Genomic DNA, 21131 nt, shown 5'->3' with positions numbered 1-21131 from the left:
TATTTTTGTGAACTGCTTAGAGGTTTTCTTACAGTTAAGTGGTATATATATTTTTAAGTAAGGTGGGGCTAGGAATGCCTGTTGCCTAAACTCATAGGGATCAGTGTAAACAAACTTGAGTTAGGTGGACCAGTGGTCTCCCTCAGTATAAGGGAGCTTCGCCTTTTCCTTCCTAAGGCATAGCTTTCATTGGTTGGATTTTGAATATTTTATCTTACTACAAAAGTGCTCTTATGTTCATTTTTTTTGCTTTAAATATCTCAATAGTACTTTTTCCCCTCCTCTAGAATGGAGAACACCCATCTCACCAAGTCCATGTTATAAAGAATATGCCTCAGATGGCCAACTTTGTGTACAACATGTATATGCACATGATACAGAATACACGCCAGCACAGACAGGTAAATATTACTGAAAGTTGAGAAAATGTACTTTTTAAAATTGGGACTGCTTTGAGTGAAAGCACTCTTAACGAATTTTTTATAACATGTAAGTTAGTAAACGTCTGACCTCTTCCTTTGAACTTGCAAAAGCAGTGTTTCTGAAATCTGCCATATGATTGGTTTCATACCTTCAGCATTAATTTGAGTCTTCATGAAGCATAACAATTTCAAACCTATTTTTATAAAACAGGATGATAAGGCCTTACCACGGCCTTGATGTCCTTGTGTTTAGCAAAACAAAAAAACCCATTCATTTGGAAGTCTGGCTGATTATGTTGATATAAATCTGGATAGTTTTCTGAGGTAGGGGGCGGTCTTAAAATATTCTCTTGGGAGAAAAATAAACACTTGATGCCCTTGATCATTCTGTGACATGAAAAACACCTTTTGCATATTGGCTCTACTGTTCTGCTAGAACAGGCTTGTTGATATGAACAGGAGTTGCACTGGCTACATTCTCTGAAGAACAGTCTGCATGCTCAGTTTATGTTCGAACACTTACAGGCTATAGTGCAATGACTGGATAACCTTGTAAGTCCATAACTCATGCAGACTTGCAGCAAATGCTCTGGTATGTATTCTCTGTAGCACTACTGAGATGTTATTTTTACCATCACATTAGTCCATACTTACAAAAAGAATCGAATAACCGTTGTCATGCATGGATACCAGCTGCATCGCAGAAGGAGCCTCATTTTGTATCCGGCAGCATGAAATATATATTTTTCCAGGGACAAAGGAATCCCTTATTTGAGAGATTCAGCTTTCCTTAATCCCTATAATTAGTCTCCCCAAAATAGCATTTTGGCCACATATTAAGAGATCCAGATATAGTAATTTCAAAGTTTGAGTGTCGTTTTTGAAATCTCTCCTCTCCATGACATGGCTGTCAGAAACATGAGTTAATAGCAGATGCAATTTCAGTTTAATAGTGTGCGGAAATGCTAGTGTGAAAGAGCTCATTGGAACAACGAAATGGAATAGTGGAAGAGATGTGGAGGAAGGTGGGTGGGGTTCTCTGCTATCTTTCCAGAGTTGGAAATGGATTTTTTTATTTAAAAAAGTTCCATTGTTATTTCATAAATACATGCAACACATATACGACAATCCAAACAAACAACAATAACAGTGTTTTAATACTAGAATTCTACTGGATATGTCTGTTCTTAGTTGGCCAGAGCAATTCTAACTCAAATTTATACCTGGGTCAGGGGATAAGACCCTGGCGATCAGCCTACAGAATGAGTGCCACATCTACTGCCATGCTGTTTCATTGTGGCACCATTTTTCTTTTGACTACTATGAGAAGAAATTAGTTGTGCCAACTCCAGAGCTAGCATACAACTTCCTACATACAATGAAAGGAGGCAGCAGGAACTGTGAACTCCAGGACTTTCCCCCAGTCAGTGTACTGATGGAAGGGGGGGGGTAACATCTCTGGAGTCTCACAGTGGTGGGATTCCTGCTGCAAAAGCACAATTCAGGGAGGAAGTCTAACTCAATGGGAGATAATGTAAACTCTCAGGCCATGCATTCTCTTCACAAAAGTACTATAAGTAAAATAAAATAACACAATTCTTTACACCATTCTCACCCCCCACATAGAGTCATTGATTTGTAGAGTTGGAAGGTACTCCAAGTGTCATCTAGTAGTCCACACCCTGCAATGTTGGAATCGCAACTAAAGCATCCATGACAGATGGCCACCCAAACTCTGCTAAAAAATCTCCAAGTAAGGAGGTTTCCCAAGGGAGTCCATTCCACTGTCGAACAGCTCTTACTGTCAGAAAGCTATTCCTAATGTTTAGCCAGACTCTCCTTTCTTGTAAATTGCAGCCATTGGTTCAGGACCTACCCTCTGGAGCACGAGAAAACAAGCATGCTCCCTCCTCCATGTGACAGCCCTTAAGATATTTGAACGTGGCTGTCATATCACCTCTCAGTCTCCTTTTTACCTGGCTAAACATACCCAATTCCCTTATAAGATTTGATTTCCAGACTGTTTATAATATTGGTCGCCCTCCTCTGCACAGGTTCCAGCTTGTCAATATCTTTCTTCACTGTAGTACCCAGTAACACAGTACTGTAGGCATGGTTTGACCAAGGCAAAATAGAGCAGGAGTATTACTCAATCAAGACACTATACATCTGTTGGATATAGCCTAGAATAACATCCACTTGTTTTTTTGCTGCTGCATCACACTATTGACATGTTAAGCTTGTGATCTACTAAGACCCATGGATCCTGTGCAGCTGGTTCTTCCTGCCAAAGTGTAGAATGTTACATTTGTCCCTATTGAAATTCATTTTGTTAGTTTTGACCCAGTTCTCAAATCTGTTAAACTAATATTGAATCCCGATTCTGTCTACTGCGGCATTAGCTACCCATCCCAGTTTGGTGTCATCTGAAAATCCGATGATTTCTTCATCAAAGTCATTTATTAAAATGCTGAACAGCAATAGGCCCAGGGCAGAACCCTGCAGCACCCGACTTGTTACTTCTTCCTAGACCCATGCTGAGTCTTCGTAATCACAGCATCCTTTCTTTCTAAGTGCTCACAAACCAACCATTTAATTATCCATTCTAGGACCAGTCAGTAGTTACCTAGGTGTCCCCCCTTTTTTTTTAAAGATGGGGACATTTTCCTACCTCCAGACTGCAGGGACATCATCTGTTCTCCAATAATTCTTAAATATTCTTTTAATAATCAGATTCCTTTATAAGACTTCTGTGAATCACCTCATTTGTAGCTAGCCTTTTTAAAATTGCATCTCTCACTTGTAGAATCTCACATCAAAGAATATTTTATTACATATCTTATAACCAATGACAGTAAGCTATTAAGTAGATTAATTGTAATTACAGTCAGCAAGCAGTACACATGGAATTCTTGAGCAGCAACACCTGTATTCACATTATTGAATTGTATTGAAGTCTTCCGATTTAGGATGCCTTGGTTGTCCTGAATTGCATTCAAATATGGGTCTGTTCATAAAACAAAAAGCAGGCATTTTCATAATGAATTGTTTATTTTTCTTACTAGCAAAACTTGCTGCCTCCTCCAACACTTGTTGAAGAAATCGAAACACTTCAATCTCAGGAAAGTGAAGAAGTTCAGAGCAAAGATCTTGAAATGGAAACAGAAACTGAAGTCAAACCCACACCAATGGAAATAGCAGAAGAGAAAGTTTTTAATGAGAAACAAAAGGTAGCAGAGGAAATAGAGGAGGAACATCGGAAAATGCCTGAGCATCCTGGAAGAGACAGTGATAGTGAAGACAGTGAAACTGAAGAAGGCACAGAGAAATGAACTTTTCTTTTTCAAGCAGACACATAGAGATGACTAATCATATGTATATCCACAAAACATGTTAGTCGGTAAAACAAGCAACTGTTAACCAAGAGTAAATATTAATGATACTTTTAAGTATCATTTATGACTAACATATCATTAGCAAATGAGGGTTTTTTTTTACTTGTATTGTGTATTTAGTAAAGTGGGTTTTTTTATCAATCCTTTGTGTAACTCCCCTTTTTTGATACTATAAAGTTCAATTTGGAGAGATTTCCAGTCAAGTATTTTCTTTAATCAAATACAATGTAGATCGCTGGGGTGAGCATAGACCACAATATTTGGTCCTTATCCTGATTTGATGCTTTGGAAAAGAACAGCAGAGATTGTACAACTTAGCTCAGGGTTGCCCCATTTTTCTGCTAGCAATGGAGTCTTTTATTTGGAAAAGCTTGCAGTCATGTCCTGTACAGTATTTTCATCTGAAGTGGTACACCCCAGGAAGTTTTATCACATGATCTGGTTATAATTTAAGACATATTAATTGTTACTTTAGCTAGAGGGAGGGATGACGTTATAAGAACATAAACCCTGTTGGGTAAGGCTCTTGGCCCAGCCAGTCCAGCATCTTGCCAGCCATAAGCTCACAGTTATATGCTTTATTGACGCAGCGCTATTAAAAAAAACAAACACTATTTGCAGTTTTTTATTGGATTTTCTAGATAGCTGGTGATAGTTCTGCTACATCAAAAGAAAACTAGACCCAATTTTTTTTCCAAAATCTAATAATTACATTTGCCTTGTGAGGTTCATGACTCTATTCACAACAGGGTGTCTTGCAACGCTTTGGTTTGTAGCTAGTGGGAGTAACGGTAGAATAAATTTGAAAAAAAGCAAATATGCCTTTGATTTTGATTTCACAGGCAAAATGTTAAATAGATCAGTAAAATTCTACCAGAGTAGGTGTTCTAGAATCATTTTCGATTGAGCACCCTTCTTTAAATTTCCAAATTTACAACTGAGAGAAATCATCTTGGCAGATCATTTTACATCTATAAATCCTCTGGACAAGCAGTATGTTTCAAAGTTAACTATCATCCGAATTTCACGTTCTTTGCTGCCAATGTTGTATATTTGCTTGTAAAGTTGCCAATAGGATTGCTTTACAAAAATATATAGATCATTAAAATAGCATTCAATCTTCAAGCTATATTAGATATATTCCATTAGCCTTGCCTCTGGTGGTGCAGTTTATCCGCATACAAAAATAAGCATAATATTTTTTTTCCTCACAGCGTCAGATATAGGATAGAGATATCTTCAGCTAATGAGAATCAATTTGTTCTCAGTCTTCCTTGCATTGTAAATTGCACAGAATCTACACTTGCTAATTTAGACACTTATTCATTTACATTCTTGAATTGCCTTGCCAGAAGAAAATAAAATTACTTTGGAAATATGTGGTTCCATAGGTTCCACCATGCACAAAAATAAACTGCAGCTTTTTAACCTGTCACTGAGAGAGACCTAATGGTGCACAGCTTAGAGACACTGTGATACAGTTTCATAAACTAACATTCATATGTTTAATCAGGGATGAATGGTACAAGGCCTTCAGGCAACATGTGACCAGCTCAGCTAAGGATCGTCTGCTTTCTAACCTATTTTCTAAAAATATTCTAGTATCTAACAACTTATTTCTGCTGTTTTTGTTTTTGTTTTTTAATAAATCCCAACACTGGCAGGAACAGCTGCTGGTAGTTTGTATGTATTTAATGAAGCAACTTGAGATATTTTTGCTCATACTTTAACCTGGTGCCGGGATAAGAGTCTCAATAGCAAGAGTACATGGCCCAAATGAGTGCAATAAGCAACTGGTGATATTTTGCAGATTCCTTTGGCAATGGGTACCTCTTAAAGTGTGGGGGCCAGCTCTTGGACTGAGCTGTGTGAAGGTGCCTGCACTGGCATTTGTCAAGCTGGTAAAGTGGGCATATCTTGTGAGGGATATGGGAAAAGTGCCCAAAGGCACCGCTTGGAAACAGGAAATTTTATTAAGTGTTTTATAGGTACATCATCTGCTATATAGAATATCCAAAGATGGATCCTAAAATTGAAAACTGGCCCGGTCATCGATGTTCTATCAACCATGGTATTCAGATTACGGGGAACTATGCACCATCCAGGTGGGAAACTGATAATAAAAGTCTTGGCACGTCAATCTTTACTGGAGATAAATGTGACAGGGCCCATTTATCAGCTATAAATTCCTGAATTACCAAGCAGCCGCGTTGGAGCAGTCCTGTTATGTGTCGCAAGGCGCTTCAGCATCCTGCTGCTTAAATTTGACATCTCTGTTGTCAGGAGAGCTATTTTTAGATTGATAGTCTGGGGACATGGAATGTTTACTAATTACTGTACAGGGAAAGGAATGGACTGTGAGGAGGGAGTGTTCCTTTTTAGCATTTCTAAGAGTGTTCTGGTGGGAGGGCAAACTCTGTTTAAAAGGGACTTTCTTAAAGTGAAGTGTTAACAGCAACAGATATCCTAACTAAAGTTGCCTTGTTGGCATAAGAGGTTAAGAAATTTTAAATAAAGTAAATCTACCCGAGGACTGGTGCACTACATTGGTTATATTTTCTTTTTTGCCAAGTTTCCATTGTGAACAAGGAAGAGAGCCAAAGAGAGTGCACAATCCTATTCGGAATAAGGGAATTTCCCTTAAAAAAAGGGGAACATTGACAGCTATGCAGTGTGCAGATGGCCACATCCTTGCTTCTTGGTGGATAAGAAGCAAATGTAGTTTTCACCCCAGAGGGGTCCCTTTTACTGCTGCTTTACTTTCTTCTATGTAAGTGAATGGCTGCTGTTTAAGAAATGCTACCCTGAGGCTGTGCCTCGTGGAGGTGATGCACCCTGCTGGATCCCTTGAAAAGCTTCCTTTAAACATGCACTTCTCAGCACAATGCTAGATGTTCTCCTAGTCCACAATAGTGATAACCCACCTACTTTCAGCAGCCAGAAACACCATAACCAGACACTGGAGAGACTTGTCAGGAGTAAGAATGGACCAATAGTACCAAATAGTATGGGAAACAGCCCAACTAGAAAAATTAACCAATAAACTGAAACTGACACGGGGACAAACAGAAGAAGATGCCTTTACCCCGGTATGGCTCCCCTTTATCACATACACAGCCCAACAAGACAATGACAATAATCCATCAACAGCATACAAATCAATATGGCTAACCTGATCCAAAACACCCACCCACCCCACTCACACACGAAAACAAAGATCACCACAGCCAATCACAAACAAACAACCACACCCAAGGCCAACCCCAACCTCTCTCACAACCAAAGGAACACAAGTGAACAGCACGAGCAACGCTGACACCAAACCCTACATACATTAAGCAAAATAGAAACATCGCCACCCGACCCCACCCCCACCCATCTTCCCTCCCTCCACCCCTTCTTTTTTTTCCCTCCCCCTAATGTCTCAACAAATGAAACGGAAAAAATATGAGAGACATTACACTTCTGTAAAACAAGAAAATTTTTAATAATTTTTTTTTTTAAAAAAAACAGTGCTGACGTATGTAATTGACTTTTTGAGCTCCCTTTACTCCAGTTCTGAACATGCTTGGGTATTGCGGGTTGTATTTAACTAGCTCCTACTCAGAAGAGACCTGCTGAAATTAATGAACCTAAGTTAGTCGTGTTCATTAACTTTAATGGGCCTACTCTGAGTAGGCCTAATGTTGACTATCATGCTATATATTTTACTTATCTATTTTAATAATAAAAATATGTGAACAACAGCCTCCATCATCCCAGCCAGCATGGGCAATGGTCAAGGATTCTGGAAGTTGTAGTCCAACATGTAGAGGACCCAAGGCTGGGGAAGAATAACTTCTCCACTGTCCCTTTTCAAGATAGAACATCAATGGTGTGTGTTCTTTTCACATATATGGCATATATAATACCAGTGGAGAGTGCCCGGTGCTGTCTGGGAATTTGTAGACACCAATAAAGTTTTGTGATTTTTAAATGGATGGTGTAATTTTTGAGTTTGGACTCTTCACTCCAAAACCTAGGTGAAGTCACACCAAAGTCACACTTCGGTCCACCATCTTGATTCAAACTGGCACCTGACTTCCAATTGGTGACAAAGTCTGCCACCCCGACCTCAGGAACCCTCATGCTGAGTTTGACAATGATATCTGGAGAGGTGACCAAACCTATGCCCCAAAATGGGCAAAGTCACACCAAAATGATTTTTTTAGATCGCCTTCTTGATACAAAATGGTGGCTAGTGTCCAAACATTGATGAAGGCTGCTGCCCCAACCTCACAAACCCTCATGCTGAGTTTGGCAATGCTATCTTGAGCGGGGTCCACACACACAGAAGGCAGACAGACCATTTTCTAAAATATAAAGTAGATAGATGGGTATGCATCCTTATGTGCACCACATATTAGCACCGGAGAGGTATTCTTAATGGGTATTTTTAGAGTGTCACAAGCAGTTTTTATCTGGGAATGTAATTAGCAGGTAGGCATTAGCATGACTAATAATTGAATTTGCATGGGGAAAAATCTGTTAAGTGCTATGCATGCATGGGATAGATGGTAATTGTTTTGCCTGTTAGCCATGTTTTGCCAAAATTAATTCCTCTCAATATGATGTATGTCTCTGTCTTTAATTCCCCCCATAGTTTTCCTCATTCTAATGGCAGAAAGCTTAACCGAATTCCACACAACCTTCAGCTAGAGCAGCAGCCTTCGTCTTTTGGTCCTGTTGCAGCCTGTGTAACTTACAGATGGCTGAAAATCAAGGGATTGTAAAAATGGTTTAATGACTGTTCACTCTCCTGTGACCCTTTAAAGAGAAGTCAAATTGTCACAGTGGGAGAACTTGCCCTTTTAACTGCTGCCATGTTGCATTATAACCTGAAAAAGTGCAGCCAGGTTGACAATAATCTCTGCTGTTGCTATCTTTTTTTTTTTTTGTGGGACTCCTAACTATAATATTCATCCTTGATAACTACTCACTGAACTATATTCATTCAGTTATAGATACTAATGGACCTAAACAGATTAATTTGGGGGAGATTCTGGTCTTCCCTGTTGTATTTCCACCTTACCTTTTAATATTTTTAGTAATGTGTATACTATGCCTTCATCTTGTCTCAATTATAAATGCAGGTCAAATTTCATTGGTGAGCCATTTGTCCTAAATTACTCCCTACTCATACAACATTCACCCACTGGCATCCTGTCAGCCTAAACTATGCAATAAAAGGAGGCGTTGACAACAGCTGCTCCTTCTGACTCATCTCTCTCCCAGCCTTACTATAAAAGAATGTTACTATAATTTTTTAGATGAACCGAGTAAGTTTGCTGATGTAGACTTATTAGTAAGAAAACCCGAGGAACAGTGGGTGGCTTCCTAGGGGCATGCAAATGTGCTTATCTCCCCACCCCCATTGTGTATGCCTACATGTTTTAAAGAAGGTGGCATTTTTGCTGGAGTTGATGCTGAAGCCTCTTGCACACACAGTTTGGAATATATCCAGTTGTTACCTTAACACCTGTATGTTGTTCCAATGGCGCAACAGGCTATTTATCGGGGAGGGAGATGATGAGGTTGGCATGACATCAGGCCCAGCCAGCATGCTTTTAGATGACCCATTGAATCCATTCGCTTCTAAGAGAATGAGAAATTCAATTTCGTTCTCCCTTCAAATAGCTAACCAATGACACCGTCAAGATCCACCCCCTGTTCCTTTGCATTTTTGTAATTGCCTCCCTCATGCCTCCTCTTTGGTACAATTGGCTTCCTGCCTGTTTCCTTTCAGGTTGGTCCTAAAAAACAGTTATTGCAATTTGCTTTTAATTAGGAGTTAATGGTTCTGTTAATGTATGTTGTTTTTAATGGCTGTGAATTAGGGTTTTGTATTTTATAATGCGATTGCTGGCTTGAGATCAAATGGTTATACAGATCTTTCTATTTTAGTACCTTAAAATGACATTATTTCATATTTTTACACCGCTTTGGAATTTTTTGTGCTTTGAAAGGTGGCTAAGAAGTTTCCAAAAGTAAATAAATCACATATTACCAAATTACACATTTAGCATAACTTGTAGTCCACTAATATACCAGTTTTTAAGCATTTTGTGAATACAGAACTGTAGTAAAGTCTTATTGAGATGTAAAGCTGCAAATCTTCATTTAATCCATCACTTAGAATCTGATAAGGCATATAGCTTCTTTTAAGAGTTTAAAGGTAAAGGTACTCCTGACCGTTAGGTCCAGTCGCGGATGACTTTGGCGCTCATCTCGCTCTATAGGCCGAGGGAGCATCTATTGAATTTCCTGTTTCTACATGTATTTTATTTATTTGTGTATTTATTCAATTTCCGCTATTTCTTACCCACCCTTCGCTCTCAGGTACTAGTATGGGTTAGATAAACTAAAATACAATCACAAAATAATGAATCATCAAAAACCTAAAAAATGATAAAAGCATAACACACATACAGCTAATAATACATTTACTGGGAGGACAACTACAACATTCTTGCTTCACTTCCAAAGGCCAGGGTAAACAGGTGCAACTTAAGTAGCTAATGGAAGATGTAAAGTGTTGTGGTTGGTGCACCTCTCTGGGGATGGAGTTGCACAGTTTTGGAGCCACAGAAGAGATGGCCCTGTCAAAAGCCACCATTCCCCGGACCTCTGAAGGTGATAGTGCTAACAGTAAGGCATCATCTGCAGATCTCAGTACAGTGGTACCTCTGGCTAAGTACTTAATTCGTTCTGGAGGTCCGTTCTTAACCTGAAACTGTTCTTAACCTGAAGCACCACTTTAGCTAATGGGGCCTCCTGCTGCCGCTGCACCGCCGGAGCACGATTTCTGTTCTCATCCTGAAGCAAAGTTCTTAACCTGAAGCACTATTTCTGGGTTAGCAGAGTCTGTAACCTGAAGCGTATGTAACCTGAAGTGTATGTAACCCGAGGTACCACTGTACATGAACTGATGCCTATGGAAAGTAGCAGCACTCCTCCAGATATTAAAGACACTTAGGGCTTTATACACTAACAATTTGGGTAGAAATTTCAGAATAAGTGCAGTAAGAGTACTTGCAGTCATATTGTAGCAAGAGGTCAAACCCTATAAAAACTCCTAAGTCTTTGGCCAACGAGACTCAGGAGCTGGGAGAAGATAGAGTCCAGCGAATATTTTATTACTTAGGAAGCAATAGGTTACAGTCAGATCATTCCGCAAGAACTGTAATCCCCCAGCTAGCGGTCTAGGGGGGTTATTTATAAGTTTCTACACAAAGCCCTTTAATTTCATCCAATCATAGAAGTATTTCACATTACCCCATCCTAATTGTTGGATACATTTCAGGTTAGTATGCTTGCACAATAAGCACTGGCCATTTCTGCTGCCTAGGCTTTGATTCCCACCGTGTCTGTTATGGCCTTCATACAGGAATACATTGTGTTACACAGAGCTGATTGTGCTTTCTAAACCTGTGCGTTTAGCTGCATGTGTTCTGTGATAAAAATGTTAGCTTCTTCTCTTCCCATGGGAAAGGCCTTTTGCATTCTCAGCAGTTTCAAAGCTTTAGCATTCTTAACAGTTTCATAGCTTTTTCATAAATCAATATAGCATTTTCTTAAAGCGATATACTATCAATTTTTGTGGCCCTTGGGGTCCTCCCTCAATATCAGACATTATCTTGGCTTCTATATTCTGCAGCTCTAAATAGTCTAATCTAGGGGTTAACAAAGCATGGGGTAAGTGTCCAAGACAGTTCTGAACAGGAGGCAACAAAGTGGTGAACCAGTCATAGCTGGAAAGTAGGCACTCTACTTTCATGGGGTCTTTCCTGTTAAGTGCAGCTCCATACAAAACAGGCTGCCTCATCACATAACAGACTTAGGAACTTGAAACACACAGCCAGTCCATTTCTAGCCCCAGGCACTAGCACCTCATCTTCTTCCTAATTCAGATAGTATGGGGTGACAGATAGTATATGCCTCCACAGGAAGCACAGAAGATGTAGACAAGCCACCCACATTTAAAACTGGACATTATCATTGCCATGTCTACATATTATGGTTAAAGTATTATGAGATTTGGAATTTGGAACCCCTTTGATATTCAAATGAATTGTGACGTGCTCACTAGAATAAGGAGCACCTGGGAATTCTAGTGGGTGTGATAATCTGGGGAAATTTTCTTATTAATTGTATTTTGCTTTGAACTCTGTTTATATTCTGGAGCTGCTTTACACAAACTCACCCTCCCAGTTTAGATTTAGGAGATATTATTTCATCCAGGAGCAAAACGGAGTCAGGCACTTCTTATGTTCAAAGTCTTGGTCTTTGCCATTCCCAATATGCACCTGACATAGGATATGTAACGAGTGGCGGACCTGAGTCTGTAAATTTCTGAGACTGAATTTGGTGGAAGCATCTCATAAAAAACAGGTGTGGTAAAAGAGTTAATTAGAAGAAATGGATTCTTAATTTGGGGTCCCTACTGAGGCACAAATTGAGGATATATGAACACACTGCCAGATGTGAGGGTGCAAATTGCCTTTCTATTCTATTCTCTATTCACACAATCCTTTTTAGGAGTGCTTTGGAAAATATTTCCCTACCTTTCACTTGCATGCCTTTATAAAGAACTTCTGGAGTCAAGACTTTGTCAATGACATTGCAGCAAAACCTTCCTGGAACTCAGCCATGCTGACAAACACAAGCTGCGTTCTAGGATCTTTAAAGAGAGCATTAGAATATCATTCTACAGTACCTTTTCATTCCAGCTTCTCTGTGGTAGAATGAGAGCAGGTTTAAAACACTAAACTGGAATGTTACTGCCAAGGTGTGAGTGCATTTTCTGACTGAAATGTGCAGTTCTGCAACCTTCTTATGCTATTCTGTAATAGAAGGATAGTGAAGCTGCAAGTTTGAGCTTGCCCTGACTGCTGACAAATCTGTTGTCGGTATGGTTGGACTCTCTCTTGACTTTCTTCCCAGTGTAGGTGACCTCTGGCAGTTTAACAACTTCCTGGAAAGATGCTGCAAATAAGCATAGAGTAAAGCAGTTTTTAACTTTCAGCTGCTGAGGGCTGTTCAAAGAGGGGGACAGTGAATGTTAAACGGCAATTTTTCAAACAGAAAAAATGTTTTAGGTGGCAGAGTTCTCTCTCCCCTATTGCAATAGAAGTATTATTTTAGATTTCACATTATTTTCCCCTCTCTGTTCTTTGATACTAATATCATCATCATTTGCAGCAGCAGCATAGAAACACTAGGAATCGGAGAATGAAGTGGGTTTCAAAAAATGAAACAAGGAATTCATACTGTGTTTCATAATGTATAACACCCCAATCCTGAATCTTCTTTGGAGGAAGCCAAATTTGTTTCAGTGGAGTTGCCTTCTATAGTATTAGCACCATAGGCCAACAGTGCAATCCTATGCATAATTTCTCATAAGTATATCCTATCATCAACAGTTTTTACTCAAGTAAGTGTGCAAAGGATTGCAGTCTGAATCAAATCACTGAGGGCCTAATTTGTACACAAGGGCCAGTGTGGTGTAGTGGTGAAGAGCGGTAGACTCGTAATCTGGGGAACCGGGTTCGCGTCTCTGCTCCTCCACATGCAGCTGCTGGGAGACCTTGGGCCAGTCACACTTCTTTGAAGTCTCTCAGCCCCACTCAACTCACAGAGTGTTTGTTGTGGGGGAGGAAGGGAAAGGAGAATGTTAGCTGCTTTGAGACTCCTTAGGGTAGTGATAAAGCAGGATATCAAATCCAAACTCCTCCACTCCTCCTCCACAATTGATATAAATGATGTGGCCTGTTCCTGCGTATATGTTTGTGAGCCTAAATTTCATTTTCCTTTCACTTTTGGAGAGGTATTCTATATACTCTATGACATTGGGTGTGTGTGTGTGGAATTACAAAGCTATTTTTTGCAACCATTTCCCCTGAAAAAAACTGAGCAAAACGGAGGGGGTAGGAAGAGAGTAGTTGTTCTTAAAATTGCACCATGTGGCCTGAACCAAAACTATGAGGAGACTGCAGAGAGGAAGAGAGAATTAAAAACCTAAATTCTTGGTTCAGATTCTAGCCTTGTATCCAGGATCAGCCAAATGATTAGGAATATTTCCAAATTAAGGGTGTTTAGCTGAGGCCTAAGATAAGTGAGTGAGACGGGGCCTGTGGACTGCTTCAGTCTAGTCTGAGGGGAGGCCTCTTGTTTCTTCAGGGTAATGGCAGCAGCCTCTATATTGACTCTAAATGACGGCCTGTGTTTGATTTAGCAACACTTTGAGCCCGTTACAAATACTAATGTCCTCCTGCACCGGCTTAATAAGCTTTACTGTGGAGGATAGGCAACCCAGTCTCCATTGTCCCTGCAGCCCTTCGTATTTATAGCCACAAACTTTTGAATTGGCAGAGCCAAGAGAAACGGCACCGTTGTGAGTCTGTGAGGGGTGAACGACAGGGCCCAGAATCTTTTGAGGGAAGGAACGTCCTTCATAGCTGCAGCCTGTACACACACAGCCTGCCACGTGTTCTCTTTGAGGGCAGGAATTCTCTGCAGAATCAGCTTCTTTGTGTGTTTACCTGCGGTAAAAATAATAATAATAAACAAATAAAGCAAAAGCTCGTTACAAAAGCGCCTGACTTTAACACAAGCTTTGGACAGGTAAGATGGAGGATGCCTTGACAGGTATGATTTGTGAGAGACTCCTCGGTTGCCGGGCAAGAGGAGAATTAAACAAAGGCCTGTCTTTGAGGTAATGGGATTTGAAGAGAAGGGAGAAGGCAACACAAAATAATTGACTCGGGGAAGAGAGCTGTTTGCAAAAATGTGATATAAACAAAAATATAAGCAGTTAACCAGGATGGCACAGACTCTTTTATTATTCAGTGTACTTGCTCTTTACATCGTTCAGCACAGGAGTCCAGTAGTACTTTATTTTCCTCTGGAACATCTCGATATCTCAGCGTACAGAGGCTCCTTTGTAGACATGTTATTCATCTCTACAAACCTGCAAATCCACACTCCTTCATGAGAGAAATAACGGGCCCTGCTTCTGTAACATCCACACAAATAGTGCAAGTATCGGGGAATTAAGTCTTTAAACAGAGGAGGGGAGGGAAGTATTCCTTTTCTTCCTTTGCTTTTGCTTCTTGTGAACATGATGGGGACTGAAATCGGGATTTGTCATGCGTTCAATTCAGCTGCAGCTACTAACTTCTAGAGCATGAAAATGACGGCAAGGGAGAATGAGATGGATATGGGGTGTTACTGAGAAATAAGATCAAGCTAACAAGACCCAAATGTGCTAAGAATGGAGAAAAGAGATGTGTATTTTTACATGAATACGGGAGACAAACTCAAATAACTAAGAACAATGCTTGTGTGTGTGTGTGTGTGTGTACCTAATTCTTACGTAGTTGCCAGCATTTCCATAACATTTCTTACAACTAGAAATGCTTGAAAACTACAGTGTATGACCTCATTTTGCTTAGCATAGCCTTGCTGATCAAATCAGCTGACTTGCATGAGGAGAAAGAAACATATTTGTAAAAACAAAACAAAACATATTTCTGGTATTTTGCTTGTGGGTGTTGCCTTAGCTTGCTTGTTTACTTCTATTTTAGTAACTGCTTGGAAAAATAAGGCAGATTTTCAAAGACATTATAATCAACAATTCCATACAACATAAAGGTAAGTTTGGGGTGATTATTATTATTTGCACTTAACAGCTAAGCAGAATACTTTATTTTATTACTGGACCATTTAACTTTATCTGCTGGTTATCTTTTTTCCTATTTTAATAAATAAATCACATTTTCCTTACTAAGTACATATTTCAGTCATCACCAGCAGTGGTAGTAATTGTTTCTTTTTTGAGACAAGTGTCATCTGTGCTGAATCAGATATTCTCAGAGAGCAAAGAAGTGAGTTGGTAGTGGGATTCGTTAGGAAGAACAGAGACATTTAGATAATAAATAATAAAAAAGTTAGTGATTGTTCAGAGCCCACTAAAGTTTATGCCTTCTTGCAACAAATGTATTTAAAAAAATATGCTTGATCTTATCTGTTAGCGTATTTCATAGAAATCAGTCTGCCCACACACACACACACATACACAGACCTTCTGGCCTCTATCCCCCCCCCCGACCTTTCATATCTCCATAGGAGACAACCAGGTTAACTTACTCAGACTTTCCAGAATGTATCTTTCATTGAAGTAAATACATTCTTATGAATATATCCTTGGATTTCTGGCTTAGGTTCATGATGATAAAGCTGCCTAAAGATTTCATTCATGTATATTATTCTTTAAAATAATTGTATCTAAACCTGGCCTTTTCATCCAGATTGGAATTTTCAAGTTAATTAATAATCTTGACACCACATCCACATTCACTGAAGTCTCAAATGAGGTGTACAGTGCAACATCTGCTGTAACACCATGGAATCTGTTTCCATAGATTTGGCTTGAAGATATGGATGAGGTGCTTGCAACAGTGTGGCCAACCATTTGTTTCCTCAACCCTTGACTCTCTTATTAAAGTTTGCCAAGGAGGTATGACCAGATGGATCAAGGGTGTGGTCAACACATCCTTGCAGTAGGGTGTGGTCCTGGCCATCTTGAAAGCGGCAGTGATCCAACCACGCCTGAAAATACAAGCACACCCGGACCTATCAGTTTGTGACAACTACCACAAAGTCAAAAATACCCCCTTTTAAGAAAGGTGATTGAGAAGATTTCAGTGCAGCAATTGCAAGTGCTCTTGGATGAAACAGATTATTTTGACCTACTTGAGTTTGGGTTCAGGTCTAAATAAGCCTTGGTTGCCCTGATGAAAAAACAGTGTGGATTGTCAATTAACTTCCAGGCCTGATTCAAAGATAGCCAAACATTGGATATAATGTTCCATAGTTGCAAAAGTTAATGTTGTTCCTGGACTGAAGTAACACTTTTTGGATTCTGTTATTAGATATCTTGAGCTGGCATCAAGAAGAGTTTGTTAAATTGACTCCTCCTAAAAAAGTAACTCTAGGATTACTGTATTTTAATATATTGTTGGAAGCCACCCAGAGTGGCTGGGGAAGCCCAGCCAGATGGGTGGGGTATAAATAAATTATTATTATTATTAGGAAAAGGTATAGTTATATATAGGGACGCGGGTGGTGCTGTGGTCTAAACCACAGAGCCTAGGGCTTACCGATCAGAAGGTCGGCGGTTTGAATCCCCGCGACAGGTTGAGCTCCCGTTGCTCGGTCCCTGCTCCTGCCAACCTAGCAGTTTGAAAGCACGTCAAAGTGCAAGTAGATAAATAGGTACCGCTCCGACGAGAAGGTAAACCGTGTTTCCGTGCACTGCTCTGGTTCACCAGAAGCGGCTTAGTCATGCTGGCCACATGACCTGGAAGCTGTCTGCAGACAAACGCTGGCTCCCTTGGCCAGTAAAATGAGATAAGTGCCGCAACCCCAGAGTCGTCTGTGACTGGACTTAATGGTCAGGGTTCCCTTTACCTTTACCTTTATAGTTATATATGCTTGCTTTCGAAATGCTTTCATAATTATGGGTCTTCCTATGCAGTAATCATTTCTAAATGTGGTCTTATGTATAATCACAGGTGTACTAAGAAAATATAAATTTATGCACCACAACACTGAAGTATCATGAGAGCAGGGTTGTCATATTTCCAGAGGTAAAAATCCGGACAGCAATTGCCCGCTCATCCCCCAGCTATCTGCCGAGCCTGAGCAATCTGAGCCAAAGCCAGAGCCTGGGTTGCCTGCGCCAGAGCCCAAGACAGGCCCACACCCAAGCCTGAGCCCGAGCTGCCAGCATGCACACACAAAAATTAACCCCCCCCAAACAAGCACATTTGCTTTAAATTTTTAAAATCCCCCAGATTGGCATGTAGCCCCCCCAAAAAGAGTACATGTTTGAGATTCCTAGACATATGGCAACCCTGCATGATACCAGACCCCAAAGGCATAATCAATGGAATAATAACAGCTATCTATAGAAGTCCATTTTAAACTGGAAGCCCACCCACACTGCATTTGAAACTTGTAGGAATCAAGTTGTGTTGAGCTGTGGAGTGAAATGCTTTTATTTTCGTCCCTTGGAAAGAGCTTGTATATCACTTCTTAGACAAGTTGTATTATGCCTAGTATTATTCAAATGCAATCTGGTATTTTGAAAATAAAAGTTAAAATAAATATGAGGAGGAGTCTTTGTTGTCCTTTAACCAGCTAATAAACAGCATAAAAGTGGTTTTAGGTACTATTGCCTATTGGTGATGTATGCCCTCCTAATGTGAGTGTATACAAAAAAATCCCTATTTTATAATATCCTAGCTTTATTAAAGTAGATGACTGTCTACATGCCAGTTTCCATTCTGTCCATATACAAAAACTATATATTTACACATTCAATTTTCATGTTTTGATAATTGGATTTTATTTGTAACACATTCCTTTATAGTTCTGTGTATTTTTGTAGAGATGCTGAAATATTAAAGGAAATTTAATCTATAATCTGATAGTCTAGTAAATAAAATGCCTTTGTATCAAAACTAATTGAATTAACTCCACTAATTGTATTACTAGGGTGAAGATGGATTGTCTCTGTATCATCTGGGGAATAATTTGGTTCATCATACTGTACTTTATTGGATGGCCCATAAGCATATTCTTAGGAGGACTGTATGGATTTATAGTTCCTTTAACTACTTTGATAGGTCTAGATGATGTTGGGGAAGTTTTGTTGAAGGGGGTGAATGTGGGGAAAGTGTGTGCTACTAATGTACGCAGTGGAAAACCTCTCTGTTAACAACGAGACTACCATAATTACCCAGCATGTATTGTTGTCCAGTGGCAATTAGGTTTTATATGAATATTTGGTTTTCATCAGTAAAGTATAAAGTTCCCAAATTGTATTTGAAACGCAATTCCTATGTATGTTGCATTTGTGTGTAATGCACTGCAACTGGAGAGATCTGAATCAGAACCTCAGATTCTCAAACTGTGAATGTTCAGAAACTTGGATGCAAACAGCTTGCAAATATCTAATCAGAAAGAAAGAGAGTTATGAGATTTGTATTTCTCTAGTTTTGTGTTTTTCGCTTCGTGCCATAAATTATCTACGGTTTAAAATTGAGTCTCTCACTAAAGTGAATTTTGCATCTGTGTATACAGTTAATAATGTATAAATCAGCCTGTATTAATTGTTTATTATACTTGATTGTGAATATGCTTTAGAAACCATTGTTTTTGTTTCAGTTCTCTATAATGTAATTATTTAGGTATGTTAACACCATAAGACATAATAAAGCTACCTGAATTTTCTGTTTGTGCACACTGCATTTTAAATTCATATTACTGTTGTTGCTGATAAACCTTTACAGTATTTACTAAATAATATGAAAGGCCTACATTCTATTTATCTTGGAGGAACACATTAAACACAAGATGATCAGCTCAGAAGCCATTATCTATGTCAGATCATGGTTAATGTTATCAGATTGTCTCTTATATTTTCTGTGTCCCTTGCTAAGCTGCAGAGGAGAGTTTCTTCCTTATTTGTCACCCAGTCTGTTGACCTTTTAGAACAAACAATGGTTATTCTAGCTTATGTTCCTGCTAAAATAGGAATTGGGACATTTCATAACATATTGTATCTTATTTATAATATTTCGATAAAGCAAAATTGCAATGCTCAAGGTAGCGCCCAACATAGTTTAAAAGCAATTATATAAATTCTTATATAAAAACTATAATCACAAAGGGGGTGGGATGAGGAATCTGTGGCTGTCCAGGTTTCACCAGACTCCAGCTCCCATTTTCCCTGATCATTGACGATGCTGGCTGGGGCTGATGGGAGTTGCATGTCAGGCACCAGCTGGAGGGCTCCCTATCACCAGAACAGCACAACAAAAAGAAGAACCTGAAACAATATAACCACCAAACCTCCACAAGATTCTCCAATCCATACGCCTTCACAAAAATGTGAGGCTTATGCAAATTTCTAAAGCTGGAGATAAATTTACATATACAATCTGCAGGAATTGTTCCTTAATATAACATTAATGCAATACAGAGAAAGCTCTGCTTCTTGTTGCAGAAGTTCTAATACTCCAAACTAATAACCAAACTAAGGGAACCTGAAGCAGAATTTTTGAAGTTGACCTCAGCAGATAGATGGGCCTATATGGGGAGAGGTGATATCTGGTGTAGTCTTCAGATGACAGTGGGGTTTAAAGTTCTCAACATCACTTTGAATACTGTCTGAAAACGTATGAGTAGCTAGCACAGTTGAGCAGCAGTGTGTTTTCATTTGCCTATGCTTGCCAAAAGCCAGGCTAGAGCTTTTTGGACATTGCTGCAGGTTTTGGACTGCAGCCTCCAGACTATCTTCAAGGAGAGCCCCACATGACAGAACACATAATTTGAAATTGTAAAGCATGGTTAACTTTTGCAAGCTTCTGATTGTCTAGGAAAAGGTATCACATATAAGCTGATAAACTATATTATTGGACCCTATCAAAGCCTGCTTATCCAACGGTAGTGTTCCAGGTTATGCATCCTGATAGTACAACATGCTTACTATAGAGGTAGTTCTATTACATTTGACCTCCCGTCAGGCATCACTTCAATCTGCATGTGCATTCCAATATTAATGCAGCTGTTCTCAAAACAATGTCATTAATTCTACCTCCATGCTAACACTTTTTGCAGTGCTGACACAGGGGAACTGTATATACTACCTTTATACTTTATATGAAAGTGCAGTTTATAAATATTTAAATACTTAACAACTTTTCTCCTTTCTCTGCCCTGTCACTGAAAAGCGCAATTAAAGCACTGTACAATTAAAGCACTATCATACCACTTTAAACTCATGACTTCCCCACAAAGAATCCTGGGAACTAGTTAATGGTGCTGAGAGTTTTTAGGATGCTCCTATTCCTCTCACTGAGCTACAGTTCCCAGAGTTTCCTGGGAAGAGGGATTGACTGATAAACCACAATGGAACTTATACCTGAGTGAAGGAAATAAGATTCTCCTCCTAAATCTTAACACCCTTAATAAACTACAGCTCCCAGGATTCTTTGTGGGGAGCCACGACTGTTGAAAGCAATATACTACTATTTTTAAAGTATAGTGTAGATAAGGCTGAAGTTTCAAGAGGAAGGCATAGTGCAGCCATTCCAGCAGTGTTAACCCTCTTCTGAATGTTCTCAAAAAGAAACATCAAAAGGTTAGACAGATAATAGATTGCATATAGCAGTATATTTCTTCTTTTGGACAATGGGCGTGATCTCTG

The 21131-nt window shown here is 39.4% G+C and overlaps 1 protein-coding gene and 2 long non-coding RNA genes across 4 annotated transcripts in view; 2 read left to right on the top strand and 1 right to left on the bottom strand.

The window, feature by feature from the left end:
• AQR (aquarius intron-binding spliceosomal factor) overlaps positions 1-3958 on the top strand; it is a 57021-nt gene extending 53063 nt beyond the window's left edge. The window contains exons 34-35 of the mRNA XM_082239317.1: positions 288-401; positions 3488-3958. Coding sequence (XP_082095443.1) covers positions 288-401; positions 3488-3754 — 381 coding nt within the window. The 3' untranslated portion in view covers positions 3755-3958. The remainder of the gene's footprint in view (positions 1-287; positions 402-3487) is intronic.
• Positions 1-12643, bottom strand: part of LOC309542768 — a 39891-nt gene extending 27248 nt beyond the window's left edge. The window contains exon 1 of the long non-coding RNA XR_014224412.1: positions 12421-12643. This is a non-coding gene — a long non-coding RNA (uncharacterized lncRNA). The remainder of the gene's footprint in view (positions 1-12420) is intronic.
• Positions 12644-13458: 815 nt separating this feature from the next.
• Positions 13459-19153, top strand: LOC309542594. 2 transcript variants are annotated; one of them, XR_014224306.1, is made up of 3 exons: positions 13459-13682; positions 15442-15508; positions 18416-19153. It is a non-coding gene; the product is annotated as an uncharacterized lncRNA (long non-coding RNA). The 2 variants fall into 2 exon arrangements; XR_014224307.1 differs by lacking the exon at positions 13459-13682 and adding an exon at positions 14043-14402.
• Positions 19154-21131: the final 1978 nt, after the last annotated feature.

The sequence above is a fragment of the Podarcis vaucheri genome (genome assembly GCF_965113315.1).
Source record: "Podarcis vaucheri genome assembly, chromosome: 1".
Classification (NCBI taxonomy): domain Eukaryota; kingdom Metazoa; phylum Chordata; class Lepidosauria; order Squamata; family Lacertidae; genus Podarcis; species Podarcis vaucheri.
The sequence above is the reverse complement of the archived record's forward strand: the minus strand, read 5'-3'. Positions and strand labels throughout refer to the sequence as shown.